We start from the raw sequence: 22,344 nt of genomic DNA on the forward strand, positions 1-22,344 counted from the left end.
GTACTTTGATTATATTTTTTTGTTTCCTATACTTAAAATTATTTTGTAGTATAATACTTACTGGATTATCTAAAATCAACATTGTTGATTTTAAATTGTTATAAAGCCAGGCATTTAGAGGCATTTGAAACAATTCATGAACCATGTCTGAAAGGAGGTAATTGCCTCCAGGCTCTTCTGTTGCACTTGAAGTAAAAGAATTTTAGGTATCAGTAGTTTAGTAAAAAACAATACTTTAGGGGACCCATATAATTTATTCACATCTTTATATTGTAAACAAGGGTATGACACTTTTGACAGTAGCCTATGAACAAATTTTTAAAAATATATCCTTTAGTATAGAATAGGTATCAGGGGAGCATTTTAAACATGATTCTGGTAGGTCTCTTATAAGCCTACTTTCCACAAAAATTTTATATGAAATTTCCTGATTCAAAGAAAATTTATTTAAGTTGAGAAAATATGGTATGTGAGGTAAGGCCATTGTATTATCTATGGTCTGATGCACAATGTAATGTGTACAAAAGAACCGAAAGAAACAGCTATCTCAAATTTCAGGCAGGATATAAGGGTGCATAGAGAAGTGAGAGCTTTTTAGGTCAGATAGTGAAAAAGGACACAGTATTCAGCTAGAACAAAAAAGCAGCATAAACATGTGAATGCCAATTCGGAGAATGCAAACAGGATCAATTAGAAAGTGAACTGTGATAACCACACATTTTGGAGAAAAATTCCCAAGCCAGGCGGATGTGGATTGGAATAAAAACGTAGGCAGTATACACCACCATAGCGAAAATGGTTAGTAAGATGGTATTGAACATGGATTGCTCCCAAGGCTCCAAGACAGCACAGCAACTAATGATTTGGTATTGATAGTAGAGCCAGGAGAAATAGTCTTTCACACGCTTGAAATCCATCGTTGGCTCCTTCAAGCTGCAGAAAGTCTGTCCTGTTAAAGAAAGCAACAGATTAGGAGAAAACTAAAATAAGGAACCAAAAAAGAATCTCCTTTGATTTTCATGATTCCAGTATATTAAAGCGTTTCAAAGAAGGTTAACAATCATTGAATGGGTTAATATCAATATTATATCAAAGTATGCACAATGTATCATAGAAATTAATAATATTGCCACTAATAATTAATAGTAGATAGCAACATTATTAATAGTAACATTCATCTGAAATGATAATTCCTAGTAATAATTCTAGTAATATAATATCTAAAACTTGAGACTAACCACATTTTCTTTAGCCATGTATACAGAGAGAGATAAACATGAATTTTCTATTTCTTTCAACATATAATCTGAAAAAAGATTTAAAGCACTGTGTACCCAAAAATAAATTTAAGGTGGATAAAAGACTTAAACATAAGTCATGACACAATAAAAGGCCTAGAGGAGAACATACACAGGAAAATCTCAGACATTCTACACAGCAATATTTTTACTGATATGTCCCTTAGAGCAAGGGACATAAAGGAAAGAATAAACAAATGGGACCTCATCAAAATAAAAAGCTTCTGCACGGCTAAAGGAAACATCATTAAAATGAAAAGAGAACCAACTATATGGAAAAACATATTTGCCAATGACACCTCGGACAAGGGTTTAATCTCCAAAATATATAAAGAACACACACGACTCCACTCCAGGAAGACAAACCACCCAATGAAAAAATGGGCAAAAGACCTGAACAGACACTTCTCCAAGAAGGACAGAGGGCCCAGAGACACATGAAAAGATGCTCAACATCACTAGCCATCAGAGAAATGCAAATTAAAACCACAATGAGATACCACTTCACACCAGTAAGAATGGCCATCATAAACAAATCAATAAACAACAAGTGTTGGAGAGGTTGTGGAGAAAAGGGAATCCTAGTGCACTGTTGGTGGGAATGCAGACTGGTGCAGCTACTGTGGAAAATAGTACAGAATTTCTTCAGAAAACTAAAAATGGAATTGCCTTTTGACCCAGCAATTCCACTGCTGGAATTATACCCTAAGGGCCCTAAAACACCAATGCAAAAGAATCTGTGCACCCCAATGTTCATAGCAGCACAATTTACAATAGGCAAGTGCTGGAGGCAACTTAAGTGCCCATCAGTAAATGAATGAATCAAAAAACTGTGGTACATTTACACAATGGAATACTACACAGCAGAAAGAAAGAAGTAACTCCTACCCTTTGGGACAGCATGGATGGAACTGGAGAGCATTATGCTAAATGAAATAAGCCAGGCAGTGAAAGACGAATACCATATGATCTCACCTATAAGTGGAACCTAATCAACAAAACAAACAAGCAAGGAAAATATAACCAGAGTCACTGAAATTAAGAACAACCTGACAGTAACCAGAGGGGAGAGGGGAGAGGATAGTGGGGATAAAGGGAGGAAGAGTTTTCAGGAACAGCTATAAAGGACACATGGACACAACCAAGGTGGAGGTGGGTGTGTGATCAGGGGAGAGAGGTGGGAAAATGCAGACAACTGTACCTGAACAACAAAAATTAAAAAAAAAAAAAGAATTGTGTACTGAAGAGAATATAACAAGTCCGAGACTGCTATCTTTAGAAGGGTCTACTTGCAAGTTTGGCCCTTGGCTGGCATCTGGGATCTTGGGTTCTGGAATGTTCTCTCCATCCTCTAATGGTTAAAAATGATTCACTGTGCCTAGATTGTGCAAGCACTGTAATCGATGGTGAACACCTGCTTTATTCTGGGAGTCTGAAATTTTGCCCATTGCCAGACAGAGGGTAGCTGCATAACCAATCCCAATAAAAAGCTTGGTTCTGAGTCTCCTTGGGCAGAAACATTGTACATGTTTTGCTTTTGCTGGTAGAGAAAGGGGCATACCCGGTGTGTCCACTCATGAGAGGGAGAGAGAATGGGAAGCCTGTAAATGGATTTGTTCAGACTTCACCTCTGTATTCCTTCCTTGCTGATCCTGTTGAGTATCCTTTCACTGTAATAAGCTATAGCTGTGAGTAAAAAAAATATAAATATATATATTTTATATATATAAAAGGATTTATATTATATAAATAAGATTTATATTAATTATAAATTATAAGGATTTATAATACATATAAATCCTGTCTTTCTAGTGAGTCACTGAGCATGTGGGTGGTCTTGGGGACCTCTGAAAAAAATGGGAAGCTCAAAGTATACCTTTGGAGAGTCATTTGTTTTTTTGGATACAGAAATTTTGAAAGCTACATAACATGATTTTTTAGTCTCAGATAAAAAACTTATAATCATGTGTAAATCATCCTAGAAAGAAGAGCATGCATCCTATCTTAAACTGATCCTTGGGAAGACTTTGCAGACTTTCAGAGACATTATAGGTATCTATGGGTAGGTTTCTATGGGAACACAAGGTGACCTTTGTGCCTGCTTTGTTTGCCTCTAAGAATAATGGTTGCCACATCATCTAAGTCCATTTTGATAACTTTGGCTATTCAAATAACAGCTAAAATTTTTGGAGATCATTTCTATCTTCTGATGTGAAAGTGTTTCTTACTTTCTTTGAATCTCCTTTGAGTAAAGCAAGATATTTTTGCTCCATACTGTGGACTTCTTAGCCTTTGAGGAGACTCTCACGATCCTAATGCCTGGCACAAAGATGACCATTGGTAAATACTTGATGAATGAATGAGTAAAGCAATGAATGCCAAGTAACTAACTTAAAAAAGTAATTATAGATCACTCATAGTCTCAACTTAAATAAGATATGGTTCACTATTGTTGACTTCTAATAGCTTGGTTTTGATAAGTCACACTTTCTGATAAGGATAATTTCTACAAAATCTTAAAATGGAAAGTCTGTGTTAACAGGTCATAATTATCTGTGATAATGGCCAAGATAATTCAAATAAGCAGATAACACAACTGAAGTTGTTTTACTTTCTTATGAAAACAAAAGTCAGCCTCCCATCTTTCTGCAAAGCCAGAGTGGGAACTAAGTAACTGGACTGAAATGCCTTGCCCTGGTGGGTGGAACTCGGCGTTTGTTTACTCCTGGCTCTGGTTCCACAGAAAGAGCAATGACCAATAGCATTGGTCTTGAAGGAGAGGAAAGAGAAGAGTGATCTTTTTAGTAGGAGAAATTCTACAAGCAACTGAGATTTTCCACAGAAAATTAGTTCTCACTGTTTGAGCTTTTAGGCCATCCCACTAGACAACTGTATGTTTCAAAACTGAACCTAATTTAAAAAAATCTCACTCATGGCTACCCACACTTGCTTCCTCTTTATTATCTAGAAAGGGTTTGGGGTGGTGCGAGGCAACTGACCAGGAGCATGAGAGTACCTTCCTCAGGTGTCAGGGTCCGGCTGTGCTGGGTGAGCGTGGGAGAGTGATGGCTCAGACAGGGAGAGAGCCTCCACTCAGGAAGCTTGGGCCAGTTGGGGAGACAGGTAGCAATCAAACAATCAAACAAATATATAATTATCAACTACATTATGCCCTAAAAGGAAAAAGCAATCATAAGAGGCTGTGGGAAACCTGATCCAGTCTGAGCATATCTCTGAGGAAGAGATATTTGAGATAAGCTCAGAGGGATGATTGTGAATCTAACAGGGAAATAGGTAGCCAGGTGAGGAGAATGGCCAAGAGAGAGGGATCAGCTTGTGCTTCTGCAAAGATCAGAGGTGGGAAGGAGCTCGGTAGGTGGTCAAGGGGAGCAGGTAATGGAACATGGAGATCTAGTGAGGGAGGCTGGGAGAATGAGGAAACTGAAGAGGAGGGAATGGTTAGAGTGAGGCCTAACACTGTAGGGCCTGGCTGGATAGGCTAAGTATTTGGTTTTTATCCTGTGAGTGAGGGGCACTCCAGAGGTTTTTAACAGGGGAATGCTGAGGGGATGAAGCTTTAAGTTCCTATGGACACATTGCCTCCCTACATGAGTCTAAAGCCATGCTGAAATGATTTTGAGTAATAATCGTCTAGAAAAAATCTATGCCTCCGCTCTCTTATGGATGTTACTTACTCAGAATCCACTGTGTACTGAAAATCTGTTTAAAATAGTCTTAATACTCTTTTCAACTTTATAAATAAAATAAATTAGTCATTTAGAAATAATGACTTTTTTCTCTATACATTTGAGCTTTGAAAAATGCACAAATTAATTGCCTGACCATTGCTTTCTGTTCTAAAATTAAATTTCTTGCTTGAACACCTCTGATGGACACCTTGATTGCAGCCTTGTGAGAGCGAGGACCCGAGACAGGGTGCTCAGCTAGGTTGTGCCCAGATACCTGAGCCACGGAAACATTCATTACGCCAGAGGTGGATACCTTGTAAGACCTTGGACACATACTGCTAGTGATTTAAAGAATTAAGATTAAAAAACATTCTTTTCTTGCCAGTTTCTGTAGTCCCCTGTATCATTTTCCAGCCTTCTCAGTAGCCATTTCCAACATGTAAAAAGTGCTTTAGATGGTCACATCTCACTTTAATCTCATGAAATCAAAGAGTCAGTCAATAAAAAGCATTGATTTCCCCCTTTCCTTGATTCTTTTTCCCCCTTTTTGATGACAAGCAATTGTAAGGATTATTTGTTCATTGTTTCTTATTATGAAAAGGCGTGAAGAAGTGAGTTTTGTTGTTGGTAAGCCATCTGCTACATGCTATTGTTAGAATATGAATTATATTTAGGTTCTATGTTTGCTTAAACTAGCAATTTTCAACCTTTTTCATCTCATGGCACACATAAACTAATTACTAAAATTCTGCAGCACACCAATAATTATATATTTTTTGTGGATCTGACAAGAAAATAGGTATAATTCTGATTCATTCACAATGGATGGCTATTACTCTGTTGGCTGCTGCCATTTTTTTTATTTGACAATGTAAGGGAAAAGAGGTCAGTGCTCCTGAGTAAATAATTAGGTATTACATGTTTTAAAAATTCTTGCACACACTGGTTGATAATCACAGTCTCAAGTAATATATTTTTACTGCTTTTTAAGTCTGTATAATCCCTATGGGACTACATGAAAGATTAAAAAAAACTATTTTGGACAATTTAAGATGAGTAATGTGGGCAGGAGAATTTATTAATTCATTAAACAAATGTAATTCATTAAACAAATGTATTTTGAGTATTGCTGTGTGGTTTCTTCCGAATAGTAATGGCTACAGAAGGAATCATTCTCATTGCAGACAGATTATGCTCTTCTAGGCAGCAGCAAACTGGACCACGAAAATATAGGGAAGGGAAAATAATTTTCACTTTACCTTTCTAAGTTTTTTTTCTGGCTAGCCTAATAGTTAAATTGACATGAGACAGATTAACAGGAGAAAATATCCAAATATATTATGTAGGTACATACGGGGGTTCCACAAGAGTATAGGGCCTGAGGAAAAATCAGACATTGGCTGTTTGTATGCTCTTCTGGACTAAGGAGAGGGAGGCAGGGGCCTGGGACTTCAGATGAAAGGCAGGCAATTCACAGGTAGACTAGGAAGGGCAAACATTTGGTTAACAAGTTGTTGCATGGCCACCAGACAGAATGGGACATGAAGTGGAGTCTAACAAACAGACTTTGCAGGTTCCCTGTCTTTCTTGCTTAATTTGTATTATGCCAAGTAACAGCTCCTTTCCTCTAAGAAGATTTTTCTGAGTTCCTTCAGGCTGGTAAGGGGGAAGGTCAAAGGTCCTTTCTGAGTCTTTTGTGTCTTAAAAATAACTACCTTAAAATAATCAAAAGGCAAACTCTGTTTCCCCTCATAATAGATGTGCGGTTAATGAGGGACCAAGAAGGAGCACTAAATGGGGGAAAGGACATGGAAAAATGCTAAGGAGGAAGCTAGGAAATGAGGCTGAATTTTGAGAAATAATGATGAGATGCCACAAAATCAACTGTCCATAGGTAACTAGAACTAGATGACAGCAAACATTTTAGTCCTATTTTTTCACAATGAAATGTGAAATTAATTTTCCCACTTTCTTAAACACCTAATGCTATATCCCAGCAAAGCTAAACAAAATATTAAAAATGTTTATTCAAGCATACCATAAATCTTGTTTTTGATTGTGATTTTTAAGAGATGGTTCTCCATATATGGAAAAGATAGAAATGTTTTTTATTGGTTTCTTTTTAAGTTTTCCTCTAAACTTGAAAATTTAAAAAAATGCTTTTAGATGTTTGAGGTTGTGCGTTCAAAGGTGGTGCTGCCTAAGTAGGCTGTGGTATATCTTCAGGATATACCTCACACAGGAGGCTGTGTGAGGACATCCTCAAGTAGATGGAAGGGTTAGAAACCATGAGATGCACAGAGCAGTTGAAGCTCCTGTAGGAAGCGGGGGCTTGGGCAAAGGTTGGCATTGGTACCTAGAGGAATGATTGTGAAGCCTGAGGAAAGGCTTTCTCTGAGCCATTGTTTTAAAAATGTAATCAAGTCTCCTTCTTCAGGAAACCCAGTGTAGTACCACATTCTAAGATGCTTAATGGATTTGATTTATCAAAGTTCCTGTAGTAATAAAAACAAAAAAATATTTCCATAGGATTATTTGTAGTATAGAAAGTGCTTTCATTGCATTTGCATAATGTAGAATATGAGGTTGGGAACAAAGTTAGACATTGGTTCAAGTCCTGACTCAATCACTCACTGGCTCTGTGACCTTGGTCCAGTTACTGAATTGTTCTGAGCCTCAGTTTCCTCACTTGTAAAATGGAGATAATAATCTACTGTTTAGGGTTGCTGTGAGATTAGTGCAAACAAAGCATTAATTTAAGAATTTGCATATGGAGGAGATACATAAGTAGAAAGAGAATCTAACTGGAGAAAGACATTCCTCTCTCCTCTTCTTCCCTTTATTTATCAAAAGTAATTATTAACAGGCTGATAATTGCACTAAGAATTGGAGGCTGGTGATGGGAACAGTCATGGCCATTGCCCTCAAGGACTACAATTCAGCTGAATATATCTCACCAATGTATGCTTTAGGCAATACTTCCCACATATATTAGGAAGCTAAAGTGGAATCCAGGAATGGTAGTGGCTGGATGGACTAGAGATCGCCTAGACAAAATCACGTATTTGAAAAAAATGGAGGGAGATCCAAGATGGCTAAAGAATAAGTGGAAGCTACAGTAACCTCCTCCCAGGACCAATATGGAATTACAACTAAATTGTAGAGAAATCATCTTGAATAACCAAGTAAACACTAGCTGGAGAGAAGCCTTATAACCACAGATGGACAGACAGAAGAAAACACTTCCCACAGCGAAATTGGTAGGCAGTATGGAGGAGATGTGAGAGGGCTGGCTGGGCTCCCACAGGTGGCAGCTGAAGTGCTAGAGGGATATTTCAGTGGCCAGGGTGTTACCCTGAGAAGAGTGGGGTCTAAACCCCAAACTGGGATCCCCAGCCTACAGCACCAGAGCCAGAAAGAACCCCAGATAACATTCAGCTGTGAAGAGCAGAAGGGGTTCCATCTGTCAGTGAGAGGTGGTTGGAGACACGGAGACCCTCTTAAAGGGCCGAAGCACAAACTTTCATTTGCAGTCACTTACCCTTGGTGCCAGCAAATGGAGGGAAGAATGGACTAGAGATGCTTGAGGAGAGAGTGCGGGGTTGGGGGCTCTGGGGACAGAACTGAGAGAACAGCCCCAGGATCCATATGCTGAGTCATTTCCCATGCTGTAGGAGCCATCTCTCTCAGGCATAGCACTACTCTCTGAATGGCATCAGCCTAAGGGGAAGCATTAGCCCCAACCACAGGAATTACTCTGCCCTACCCTGTGGTCCTTAAGCTATGGTGAATACAGATTGCTTAGATTAATAAACTAATCAGTTTAAATACTTGATTAGTTTAACATCTAAGGCAGAAAATACAAAGAAGCAGCCAAATGGGAAGATAATTTTCCAGGAGAACTAGATTAATGGAAGTAAGCTATTTATCAGAGAGTTTAGGGCAATGATTATAAAAGATACTCAACAATATGAAAAAAGACATAGAAACCATACAAACATCAGTAGAAGTAAAGAATGAAATATCTGAAATAAATAATACACTGGAAGGGAGAAAGAGTAGGTTAGATTAAGCAGAGGATAAAATTAGTGTTTTGGAAGACAAGGCAAAAAAAACAATCAGGCAGAGCAACGAAAACCAAAAAGAATTTTAAAAAATGAGGAGCTTAAAAACATCCTGAAAACATGAAGTATAACAACATCCTCATCATGGGAGTACCAGGAGAAGAAGAGAGTGAGTAAGGGATTGAGAACCTATTTGAAGAAATAATGACCCCAAACTCCCCTAATCTGGTAAAGGAAAATGTCACACAAATTCTGGATGCTTAGTGAGTACCGAACAAGTTGAACCCACAGAGGCCTACACCAAGACACATCATAATTAAAATGATAAGGCTTAAAGATAAGGAGAGAATCCTAACAGCTGCAAAAGAAAAGCAGGTAGTTACCTACAAGGGAGTACCAATTAGACTGTCATCTGATTACTCATCAGAAATATTTCAGGCCAGAAGGGTGATGAAAAGCAAGGAACTACTACCAAGGATAATTTTCCCAGCAAGGCTATCATTTAAAATTGAAGGCAAAATAAGGAGCTTCCCAGACAAGAAAAAGCTGATGGAGTTTGTTAACAGCAAACCAGTACTGCAACAGATGTTAAGGGGCCTGCTTTAAGAAGAAGGAAAAGAGAAATGGGAAAAAAAACAGAGGAAAACAGTCTAACAATAAAATGGCACTACATACGTATATATCAATAATCACCTTAAATGTAAATGGCTTAAATGCTTTGACCAAAAGACAGAGGGTAGCTGAATGGATAAATATACCAGACCCATTTATATGCTGCCACCAAGAGACCCATCTGAGACAGAAAGATACACACCGACTAAAAGTAAAGGGTTGGAAAAAGATATTTCATGCATATGGAAAAGAAAAAAAGCTGGGGTAGGGGTACCTATATCTGACAAAATAGACATTAAAACCAGGTCTATAGTAAGAGACAAAGAAAGACACTACATAGTGATAAAGGGAAGAATCCAACAAAAGGATATAAACCTAGTAAATATTTTCACACCCAGCATAAGAACACCTAACTATGTAAAGCAAATCTTTATGGACATAAAGGGACAGATCAACAGAAATACATAGTTGGGGATTTTAACATTCCATTGACTTCAATGGATACATCTTGCAGACAGAAAATCAACAAGGAGACAGCAGCCTTAAGTGACACACTAGATTAAATGGATGTAATAGATGTCTTTAGAGCATTTCACCCCAAAGCAGGAGAATATACATACTTTTCAAGTGTACATGGAATGTTTTCTAGGATAGACCACATTCTAGGACAAAAAACAGGTCTCAATAAATTTAAGAAGAATGAAATCATGTCAACCATCTTCTGTGACCACAATGCTATGAAACTAGAAATCAATCACAAGACAAACACTGAAAAACATGCAGAGACATGGAAACTAAATAACATGTTATTAAACAGTGAACAGGGTAACAATGAGATCAAGGAAGAAATCGAAAGACTTCTTGAAACAAAGAAAATGAGGACACAACAATCCAAAATCTGGGAGACATAAGGAAAGCAGTCCTAAGAGGGAAATTCATAGCATTACAGGCCTATCTCCGAAAAACAAGAAAAAGCTCAAATAAACAATCTAATTTCACACTTAAAGGAACTTGAAAAAGAACAACACACAAAGCCCAAAGTGTGTAGAAAGAAGGAAATAATAAAGATTAGAGCAGAAATAAACAAAATAGAGTCTAAAAAAATACAAAAGATCAGTGAATCCGAGAGCTGGTTCTTTGAAAAAATAACAAGATTGACAAACCTTTAATCAAACTCATCAAGAAAAAGAGAAAGGACCCAAATAAATAAAATGAGACACACAAGAGGAGGAATAACAACTGATACCAAAGAAATACAAAGGAGTATAAGAAAAACATTATGAGCAATTAAATGCCAACAGACTTGACAACCTGGATGAAATGGATAAGTTCCTAGAAACATACAATCTCCCAAAAATAAATCAGGAAGAATCAGAGAATCTGAATACACTGATTACATCTAATGAAATTAAAGCAGTAATCAAAAAATTCCCAACAAACAAAAGCCTTTCACCAGATGAATTTATAGGGAAATTTTTACCAAACATTCTGAAAAGAACTAACACATCTCCTTCTCAAACTATTTCATAAAATTCAAGGGGAGGGAAGCCTGCCAAACTCATTTTATGAGGCCAGCATGATCCTAATTCCAAAACCAAATAGAGACACTATGAAGAAAGAAAATTATAGGCCAATATCATTGATGAACATAGGTGCTAAAATCCTCAACAAAATATCAGCAAATTGAATATAGCAGTGCATCACAAAAATCATACAGCATGATCAAGTGGGATTTATTCTGGGAATGCAAGGATAGTACAACATGTACAACTCAATAAATGTGATTCACCACATAAGCAAAATGAAGGATAAAAACCACATGATCATATCAATTGATGCAGACAAAGCTTTTGATAAAACCCAGCACTGTTTTATGACAAAAACTCTCAGCAAAGTGGAAATTGAGAGAACATACCTAAACATAATAAAGGCCATATGTGACAAACCCACTGCCGGTATCAAATTCAATGAGCAAAAACTACAAGCATTCCTGTTAAGATTGGGAAGAAGACTGTGATGTCTGATTTCATTTATCTTATTCCACATACTACTGGAAGTCCTAGCCAAGCAATCAGACAAAAAGAAGAAATTAAAAGGCATCAAAATTGGAAAGGAAGAAGTAAAACTGTCTTTATATGCAGATGACATGATACTGACACAGAGAACCCCAAATATTCCACCAAGAAACTACTAGATCTAATAAATGAATTCAACAAAGTAGCAAGATACAAAAATAATATCCAGAAATCAGTTGTAATTTTATATGTCAATAACAAAGTAACAAAAATGGAAATTAAGAAAACAATGCCATTCACAATTTCTACAAAAAGAATAAAATACCTAGGAATAAACCTAACCAAGGATGTAAAAGACATGTACTTGGAAAATTATGAGACACTGAATTGAAGATACAGATAAATGGAAACACATACCATGTTCATAGATTGGAAAAATTAACATCATTAAAATGTTCATACTACCCAAAGCAATTTATAGATTCAGTGCAATTCCTATCAAGATTCCAATGATGTATTTCACAGAACTAGAACAAATATTTCAAAAATTTATGTGGAACCACAAAAGGCCCTGCATAGCAACAGTGATCCTGAGAAAGAGAAGAAAGTTGGAGGAATCATGCTACCTAATATCAAACTGTACTATAAGGCCATAGTAATCAAAACAGCCTGGTAGTGGCATAAAAACAAACACATACATCAATGGAACAGAATAGAGAGCCCAGAATTAAACCCACACATTTAGAGTCAATTAATATTTGACAGAGCAAATGAGCACATATAGTAGGCTAACAGTAGTTCATTCAATAAATGGTTTTGGGAAAATTGGACAGATACATGCAGAAAAATGAAACTAGACCACCCTGTTATACTACACACCAGAGTAAATTCAAAATGGATCAAAGACTTAAACGTTAGACCATAAACCATAAAAATCATAGAAGAAAACAGGCAGCAAAATTTTGGACATTGCTTGTAGAAATCTTTTATCAGCTATATCTCCATAGACAAGGGAAACAAAAGAAAAAATAAACAAATGGGACTTCATCAAACTAAGGTTGTTTTAAAGGTTTTATTTATTTATTTTTAGAGAGGGAAGGAAGGGAGAAAGAGAGAGAGAGAGAAACATCAATGTGCAGTTGCTGGGGGCCGTGGCCTGCAACCCAGGCATGTGCCCTGACTGGGAATTGAACCTGTGATGCTTTGGTTCACAGCCTGCACTCAATCCACTGAGCTATGCCAGCCAGGGCTTCAAACTAAGGTTTTTGCAAAGCAAGAAATCATCAACAGTTTAAAAAGACAACCCATAAAATGGAAGAACATATTTGCTGATCCATCTGATAAGGGGTTAATATCCAAAATTTATAAAGTACTTATAAAACTCAACACCCAACGAACAACCCAATCAGAAAATGGTCAAAGGACCCAAAGAGACACTTCTCCAAAGAGGACATCCAGAGGGCCAATAGACATATGAAAAGATGGTCAATGTCAGTGATCATCAGAGAAATGCAAATAAAAACCACAATGAGATACCATCTCACACCTGTCAGAATGGCTATAATCAATAAATTAAAAAAACAAGTGCTGGTGAGGATGTGGAGAAATGGGAGCCCTTTTGCACCATTGGTGGGGATGCAGATTGGTGCAGCCACTGTGCAAAGCAGTATGGAGATACCTCAAAAAATTAAAAATGGTTCTGCCTTTTGACCCAGTGTCCCTACTTCTGGAAGCATACCTGAAGGAACCCAAAACACTAATTTGAAAGAACCTAAGCACCCCTATGTTCATGGCATCATTATTTATAATCGCCAAGATATGGAAGCAGCCCAAATGTCCATCAATAGATGAGTGGATAAAACAAGTATGGGACATCTACACAATGGAATTGTACTCAGCTATAAAAAAGAAGAAAATTTTACCCTTTGCAACAGTATGGATGGACCTGGAAAACATTATGCTAAATGATATAAGCCACTCAGAGAAGACAAATAACACATGATTGATTTCACTCATCTGTGGTAACTAATGAACAAACTGAATTAACAAGCAAAAGAAAGACAGACTCATTGGTGTAGAACAAACATCAGCTAGCATGGGTGGGGAGGTCAGGGGGTGGAAGGATTGAGCAAAGGGAAAAAGGACTCGTGGACATGGACAACAGTGTGGTGATTGCTGCGGGGAGGGAGGTATAAGAGGACTAAATGGTAATGGAAAAAATATAATAATGATTAAATAAAAAAATAAAAAAAATGACTGAGCGTATGGGCTAACATTGAATTGGTTAATGTTAATTAAATTGGTTTTTCAAACCAAATTGAAGCAATGGGACCAAGTGGAATACATCCTGTATTTGTGAAGTGACACTGGATGAAAGATGTAGAAATTCCCATGGAGGTTTTCTGTGGTCTTTGAAGACTCAGAGTTGAGCAAAGACAATGGGATCAGGCGTGTAGAATATCTGGAAGACCTCAGCTCCACCCTCTCTGTTTCTCCAGACTCTTCTCCCCCTTTACTCCAGACTCTTTCCTGCAGTCCCACAGTCCCACAGTTCAGATTCTCCTCTAGCTGAATGTATGAAGGCTAATTTATTGCAAATGTTCCTGGGAACCAGCAAAACTAAGGTTCTTGTTAGTAATGTTCATCTTAGCATGGATAAGAGTTTTTTCAGATTAGGGGAAGAAGAAGGAGAAGGATGATGAGTTTGGGGAGCCAGAGGGATAGACCGAGTCCTAAAGGGAACCTGTGAATGGACAAGGACACTAGGACAGTGGAAAATAGCAAGGACTTGGAAGCCCACGAAGAAGTTATCTCCCAATTGATTGGAGAGTAATAGTCTATTTTTTTTTTTATTTCTGAGTCTCACTGCTCTTTTACCAACAGGTAATGATTTTTTTTTTCTCTCAGTAGATTTGTGTACAGTAGGGAAGGATACAAAATTTCATCTCCTTTCCCAGAACGAGCGGGAGAAGACCTGGGACTTATGATCCACATTAGTCAAGGGGGAGGGCTTTGTTCTGGCCTGAATGGAGACAAAAGGTAAAACAAATAGAGCAATAAAAACATCATGTGTTCGCACGAACCCATTTGTGACTCACAAAATGAGAGTGCCATAAAGGGAACATGCAGGGAAGTAATGAGAGTAGAGTCTGGGTGTGCTCAGCAGGTCCTTGGTGGTTGTTTTCTGTCCACAGTAACAGGACTGTTGGGAAGTTAGGCAACTGTAATGTATGATGAGTAGCAGATGTTTTGGTAGGGTCGCACTTACCTGGGGAATATTTCAGAAGAGTTGGTCCTATAGCCCTCTTCCACTTGAAAAAGTATTCCAAATTATTGGATTTTTCCAGTAAGGCACTTCCCTTTCTGAACTCTAGCTAAAAAGGAATGTTCCCTCCTTGGGAAAATAAAAACACCAGGAATTTCCTTCTAAAATGTCAGAATCTGGGGCTGAAGAGAAAAGGCAGAGAGACCTACAACTGATTTTGGGTTAACTTCTTCTGAACTTATTTTGTTATTCTACATCAATCACTCAGCTTTTTTTGTGCTTCATATTTGGAACCTGAAAATCTGAGAAGTGAAAAAAGTGTCCTACTGTTGCACAATGAGATGCTGTATCTAAAAAGGGACTGTGTACTCAGAAGTAGCATCCTTTGGAAAGAACTCAATATGACTTACTTAAGTTCAAACCTTCCTTAAATTATACTATTTATTTTAAAAAGAAGCAGAGGGATTTCCTTCCAAAGAGTACAGTATGGGAAGGGGGATTAAAAAAGAGTAAATTTAGAGTGGAGAAGACTGATAACCCTATGGTTACCAGCCAGCTGGTCCAGGACCACATCAACACGGACAAATCACTTTGATAGTATGTATCCATGATATCCTGCTGTGACAATGGTGCTTTATCTTGGTGGTCTTCCTCCCAATAGCCTACAACCTCTGTCTAATCATGGGGGGGAGGAAATCAGGCAAGTTCTAACAGAGGAGCATCCTACAAAAATCCTAAGCAGCGCTCCTTAAAATTCTCAAGGTCATCAAAAAGAAGCAAAGTGTGAAAAACTGTCACAGCCCAAATGAGCCTAAGGAAGCATAACTAAATGTAATGTATTATCCTGAATGGAACCCTGGAACAGAAAAAGGATAGTAGGTAAAAACTAAGGAAATCTGAGTAAAGTATTGGCTTTACTTAATGATAGTGTATCAAGACTGGTTCATTAATTGTAACACATGTCATACTAATATAAGAATGGGATATAGGGTATATTGGAACTTTCTGTACTATTTTCTCAAAATTTTCTCTGTAAATCTAAAACTATTCTAAATAATAAACTCTATTAAATTTTTTTGAAGGCAAAAAATTAGGAAAAAATTTAAAGTCCAGAGTTATCCCCGTTTCAAACTCCAGTGAACTTCGCTTATGTTGTTGTGACCTTCTGGAAAACTTTTCTTAAAAACTCTTAACAGAGTTCAATAATACCCTGCCATGAAGGACTGGCTTTCAAACATTTTTAAACACAGTAGAGAGCAAAAGTACATTTCACACTGTGAAGCAAGGCACATACACACACACGCATACACATAGCCACATAACTAAAATAAATGTCTCAAAATAATACTCTGAGGTGCATGCTGATAGTTTCTTTTCTACTCTGTTCTGTTTGAATTGTTTCTACTGTATTCTATGTTATTCTCTTTTTTCATTAAAAAATACCTCCATTGTGAGCTACCACATCAATTTTTTAATCTACAAATTGCAATCTGTAGTTAGAAAAACCTTACTTTAAGGCTTAACTCAGATGCCACACTATGATGTATCTGCACTGCCCAGTATGGCACCCCTACTCACATGTGGCTTATGGCTACCCTATGTGACAGCATGGTTATAGAATAATTCCACCATTGCAGAAAATGTCGGGCAGTGCTGTGGACTCTGTCTCTTGCTTGGACTAATGAAATAGCCTGCCAGTGTGTCTCCTTTTTACGTTACAATCTCTCATGCTGCTGCTGGAATTAGCTTTCTAAAGTTACAGACACTTCTCTGCTTGAAACCTTTCAGTGGCTCTCCATTTCCTATGAAATAAAACATTCATTCATTCATTCACTGATTCATTCATTCATGGTTCTCTACCTCTTTAGCATCATTTCTGAACTCTCCTGTTAAATGTCATTCGCTCTTAAGCTTCCATGTTTTCATTCCTTTTTCTTTTCTAGAAACATTTTCATCTCCCTTTCTCTTCCAGATAAAATCCTTAAAATACTTTTAAGAACTAGCTCCTATATTTTCCTTTCTGGAAACATTCTCAGGAGACCACCCTTCCTAAGGAAAATATATTGCTTTCTTTAATGTGTTACCACTGTAGCATTGTTTCAGAACTTATACTGTATTATAATTAGCCATGCACAAACTGTTTCTCCTCTAACAGGAGAGGCCTTTGACTACTGGGAACATGCCACAGTCATCTCTCTGTCCCCAGTGCTTGGCGTGTGCACTGACTGGTGAGCTGGCCGGCTGGTGGACTGAGTTCTCAGGTTGTTGAGGGCAGGGACCATACTTGCACTTATTTGATGTTTCCATAGTATAATCTGAGGCACATAAAGGGTGCTTATGAATTATTTTTCTCTGCTTTTAGACAATTCATTCTAGATTCTTTTCTGCACATCCAGTTACAATTTTTCTTTTTGTAAGATGAAAGGGAACTGGTACTAAATCATTTTTTAATATAACAAATGCTTTTCTACTTTCTCACACTGTGAAAAGTTCATGGACTCTGTGGGGAATTAAGGAAATAAAACACTTGTATAGTGGTTTTAAATTCTATTAAAATGGCTTTTACCAGTGCTTACTCTGTGTGAGTAATAATTTAAGACTGGTGGGTAGAAAAGTGGTTCCAATGGGAAAAAATTCCAGGATGGGAATAAGACCTGAATTCTACTGAAGCTTCTTCTTTTCTTATTCTTTCCTTTTCCTTACTTTCTCCCTCCACTTACTTTTATCTTCTCTTTATTCTTTTTTCTTTATTTCTGTTCATTCATTCATTCATTCATTCATTATACTTTGTGTCCTTGCGCAAGTTCTAAAATCTTTTTGTGTTACAGCTTTCCTGTGTAAAATGAAGACAATTGATAATTGCCTCCGAGTCTGTCTCAGTGATGTGGTAAGAAGTGTAGAGATAGGTTTTGAGCTCTTTGGAAGTAATAGTAATAGTGTTTATTGTTGTTTCTCATAAATCAGTACAACTTTAAACTATTTGCAAGACTTTACTAAATTATAAAGTAAAAAAGTCTTTGTGGACTATTCTATAATGGTTATTTCAATAATGGAGTGCTTTGTATGTTTTATAGGGAAAAAAACCTTAGCCATTTTTTATGTTTGCTAATTGAATTCCTAGTACAGTAGAAACAAAGAAACCAGTGCCTATATATAGCCATTACCACAAACACTACTTGAAAGGCCCTACAATCTCTGAAAAAATTTTCAAATGTGCCTTGGACAGGGCCACCAGATAGCACTTGTGGGCTGTGTACTGCCCACAAGGACAGTCATATGTGATGGTTCTTGTCTTGGGGAACTAATTGAAAACTGCTTCTTTATTGTGAATCAGTTCATGTGATTAATGGCAAAACCTCCTGTGAGAACTGAGCACAGTATAAGTTTATTGGCTTCAGAGTTTCCAGATATCTTGCTCTAAGTTTTCTGTGAGTGACTACAATATTTTCTGGGCTCCTAAAAGGTTCCATCCTTGTTTAACACTTTCCTGGGAATTTTCTTTCCATCTTAGAATACTCTCCAGCCATCCTTTGGTAAGCAATTTGTCATGCTGATACAGGGTGAAATTAGAAGTCAGACCAGAAGTGATGGTCTTAGAGTCCATATCTTTAGAGGGAGCTAAGAGAGCCAACTTAAAAAGTTTATAATGAGGACTTCTGGCCAAGATGGAGGTATAGGTAGACACAGTGTGCCTCCTCGCACAACCAAAATAAGGATAACAACAATCTAGAAACAAAAAACAACCAGTACTGACAGAAAATTGAACTGTATGGAAGTCCGACAACCAAGAAGTTCAAGTAGACACATTCATCAAGACCAGTGGGAGGGGTGGAGTCAGGCGGCTGGCTAAGAGGGGTTGCAGCAAAGCAGTGGCTGGCAGACCCCGGGTGTGCAAGGCAGCGGCTAGCAGGCCTAGTGAGGTGACGGATTGTGAAGGGGTGTGGAGCATAAGGCAGCTGGCAGACCTGGTGGTCCCACATTCTTGCACAGATAAGCCAGATGAAACTGGGGAGGGAGACACAACGCAACCCAGAGCCCCAGGGTGGGGAAATAAAGCCTCAAAACACCAACTGAAAACACCTGTGGGGGGTTGAGGTGTGGGAGAGACTCCCAGCCTCACAGGAGAGTGCATTGGAGAGACCCACAGGGTCCCAGGATGTACACAAGCCCACCCACCCAGGAAGCAGCAGCAGAAGGGCCCAGTTTGCTTGGGGGAAGCAGGGGGAGTGACTGAAATCTGGCAGAGAGTGGAGCACTCCCCACTGGTCCCTCTCTGACCCCGCCCCCACATACAGTGTCACAACCCAGTGACTGGGGTGCCCCGCCCTGGTGAACACCTAAGGCTCCGCCCCTCACTACCTAGCATGTGCGTCAAAACAAACAAAAATGGCCCAAATGGAAGAACAGATCAAAGTTCCAGAAAAAAAATACAGCTAAGCAACAAAGAGGTAGCCATCCTATCAGATGCACAGTTCAAAGCACTGGTAATCAGGATGCTCACAGAACTGGTTGAATTTGGTCACAAATTAGATGAAAAATGAAGGCTACACTAGGTGAAATAAAGGAAAATGTACAGGGAACCAATAGTGATGGGAAGGAAACTGGGACTCAAATCAATGGAGTAGACCAGAAGGAAGAGAGAAACATCCAATCAGAAAAGAATGAAGAAACAAGAATTCAAAAAAATTAGGAGAGGCTTAGGAACCTCCAGGACATCTGTAAATGCTCCAACATCCGAATTATAGGGGTGCCAGAAGGAGAAGAGGAAGGGCAACAAGTAGAAAACTTATTTGAACAAATAATAAAGGAGAACTTCCCCAATCTGGCACAGGAAATAGACTTCCAGGAAGTCCAGGAAGCTCAGAGAGTTCCAAAGAAGTTGGACTCAAGGAGGAACACACCAAGGCACATCATAATTACCTTAGCCAAGATTAAAGATATGGAGAGAATCTTAAAAGCAGCAAGACAAAAGGAGAGAGTTATGTACAAAGGAGTGCCCATAAGACTGTCAGCTGATTTCTCAAAAGAGAACTTACAGGCAAGAAGGGGCTGTAAAGAAGTATTTCAAGTCATGAAAGGCAAGGACCTACATCCAAGATTGCTCTATTCATCAAAGCTTTCATTTAGAATGGAAGGGCAGATAAAGTGCTTCTCAGATAAGGCCAAGTTAAAGGAGTTCATCATTACCAAGCCCTTATTATATGAAATGTTGAAGGGACTTACCTAAGAAAAAGAAGATAAAAAACATGTACAGTAAAATGACAGCAAACTCACAATTGTTCACAACCACACCTAAAACAAAAACAAAAAGAAACTAAGCAAACAACTAGAACAGGAACAGAACCACAGAAATGGAGATCACATGGAGGGTTAGCAACAGGGGAGTGGGAGGAGGAGGGAGGTGAAAAGGTACAGAGAATAAGTAGCATAGACTGTAGGTAGAAAATAGACAGGGGGAGGGTAAGAATAGTATGGGACATGTAGACGATAAAGAACCTGTAAGTATGACCCATGGACGTGAACTAAAGTGTGGGTGGGAGGGGGCGTGCAGGGTGGAGGGGTGTCAAGGGGGAAAATGGGACGACTGTGATAGCATAATCAATAAAATATATATTTTTAAAAAGATAATAATGAAACAAAGCCAGAGAAGAAAATCAAACAATCATAGGGCAGTTAAGGAACTTTATGCAATCATGAAATATTTGGACAATTCTATATACTCCTCAGAGAGGAAAAACCAAATCATTGTAAGTCAAAGCATGTTATTGCTTTTAGGTAACTAAGTTATTCTAAGTTTTATAATCTTATACATAGAAGTGAATTACTGAAATGTACTAAAAAGAAAAAGTCTCACCAACAATTTATCAATTTGTTGGTACAGTGTCGGTTTGGGTTACATGAAGAGCAGAGTGTTTTTGTGGCTCTCTGATCCCCTTACTGCCTCTCCTTTCTATTAACACTGACAAAAGCGGAACAGTGGGAAACACGTATTTCCAGTTCAGCTATCAACTGAGGCCATTGGGCAACACGGCACGTGTTGAGTAACTGTATATTCAAAGCTGTAGTTACTGTTTTGCATTTTATGACAGACTCCAGAGGGATTTATGAATGAAGGACCTCTGGCTTGGGAAAAAACTTGGAACTTGACTTGAGCAGAATTTTCATTATAATTTAAGAACTACTAAATTCAGATTAGATCCATCTCAATGTGTGGCAATCAAAAAGAAGATACATATTTTGAAACTGAAAACAGCAGCAAGTACATTAATGCTGAGTAGATGTTATAAATAGGAAGAGAAATTTGTAACGGGGGTATGATATATCTTGTCTTGTTCCTACTGATCTTTCATCTACTCAGAGAGAAACAAAGCAATGACCTCTGTTTATTTCTGCCAATATTGGAGGGGAGAGTAGGGCTGCTGGACCGAGTTTTTAAACTATAATGTCATTTCTTAGAATAAACTCTTTATTACTATTTTATTCAGAATAACAAAGAAAAGAAACCTTGCTATCCAATAAGGAAAGAGGAAAGAGTGTAACTTCTGGGTAGCCTTTTCTTTCGGAAGATATTTTCTCTGAGGATTACCAAGTTGTTTTTAGAAGTAAAAAGAAAACAGCTGTAACACTAATGGTGGCCTTCAAGTCATTCAACATTATTTTTACAAAGTCATTAAATGTACACGATGTTAAAGCAGCATTATTCACAGTAGCCAAAAAGTGGGAGCAGTCCAAATGTCCATCGGCAGATGGATGGATAAACAAAATCGAGTATATTCAGACAATGGAATATTATTCATCCTTAAAAAGTAGGGAAATTCTGATGTGGCAAACATGGAAAACCTAGAGGACATTAGGCTAAGTGAAATAAGTCCCAACAAAGATAAATGCTGTATGATTTCACTTACCTGAGATATCTAGAGTAGGCAAATGCGTAGAAACAAAGTAGGATGCTGCTTGCCAGAGGCTGGAGGACACAGGAAGTTGGGAGTTGTTGGATTGGGATTTGGCGTTTCAGTTTTGCAAGATGCAAACACTCTAGTTGCCCAACAATGTAAATATGCCTAATACTACTGAACTACATTTGACAATGGTTGAGAATAATAACCTTTTATTTTATATGTATTTTACTAGAATTAAAAAGTTAAATGTCAGTGAATAATTCTAAAAATTATGAAGGACTGAAACTGCAAAATGTACTTACAAATAGTCTGAGTGATATTTTTAAAAAGCCATTGAGATTCTTAGTTTTTAATGGGGCATTACTAGCCTAGCAAAATTTCATAGATGTATTGTCCAAAGCTGAGTAGACAACCCCAAAGATGTCCAAGTAATAATTGTGAACTCCCAACTGGGGTTCTTTCTTCTTGGGAAAGTTGAGAACTACCAAACTATAAACATCCT

General features: G+C 37.9%; 1 protein-coding gene across 5 annotated transcripts in view; it reads right to left on the bottom strand.

Moving 5' to 3' along the window:
* Positions 1 to 234: 234 nt before the first annotated feature.
* The window catches only part of SPTSSB (serine palmitoyltransferase small subunit B), a 36,380-nt gene continuing 14,270 nt past the window's right edge, over positions 235 to 22,344 (bottom strand). For 3 of the 5 annotated variants that reach the window (XM_045852111.1, XM_045852109.1, XM_045852108.1), the window contains one exon: positions 235 to 949. In XM_045852111.1, the coding sequence (XP_045708067.1) occupies positions 687 to 917 (231 nt within the window). In that variant the 5' untranslated portion in view covers positions 918 to 949 and the 3' untranslated portion in view covers positions 235 to 686. Of the gene's footprint in view, positions 950 to 2,859; positions 2,985 to 20,166; positions 20,236 to 22,344 lie in introns of all 5 variants that reach the window. The other 2 variants (XM_045852110.1, XM_045852107.1) reach the window with 2 other exon arrangements.

Source organism: Phyllostomus hastatus, unplaced genomic scaffold, assembly GCF_019186645.2.
Source record: "Phyllostomus hastatus isolate PE091 unplaced genomic scaffold, TTU_PhHast_1.1 phas_contig_86, whole genome shotgun sequence".
Taxonomy (NCBI): domain Eukaryota; kingdom Metazoa; phylum Chordata; class Mammalia; order Chiroptera; family Phyllostomidae; genus Phyllostomus; species Phyllostomus hastatus.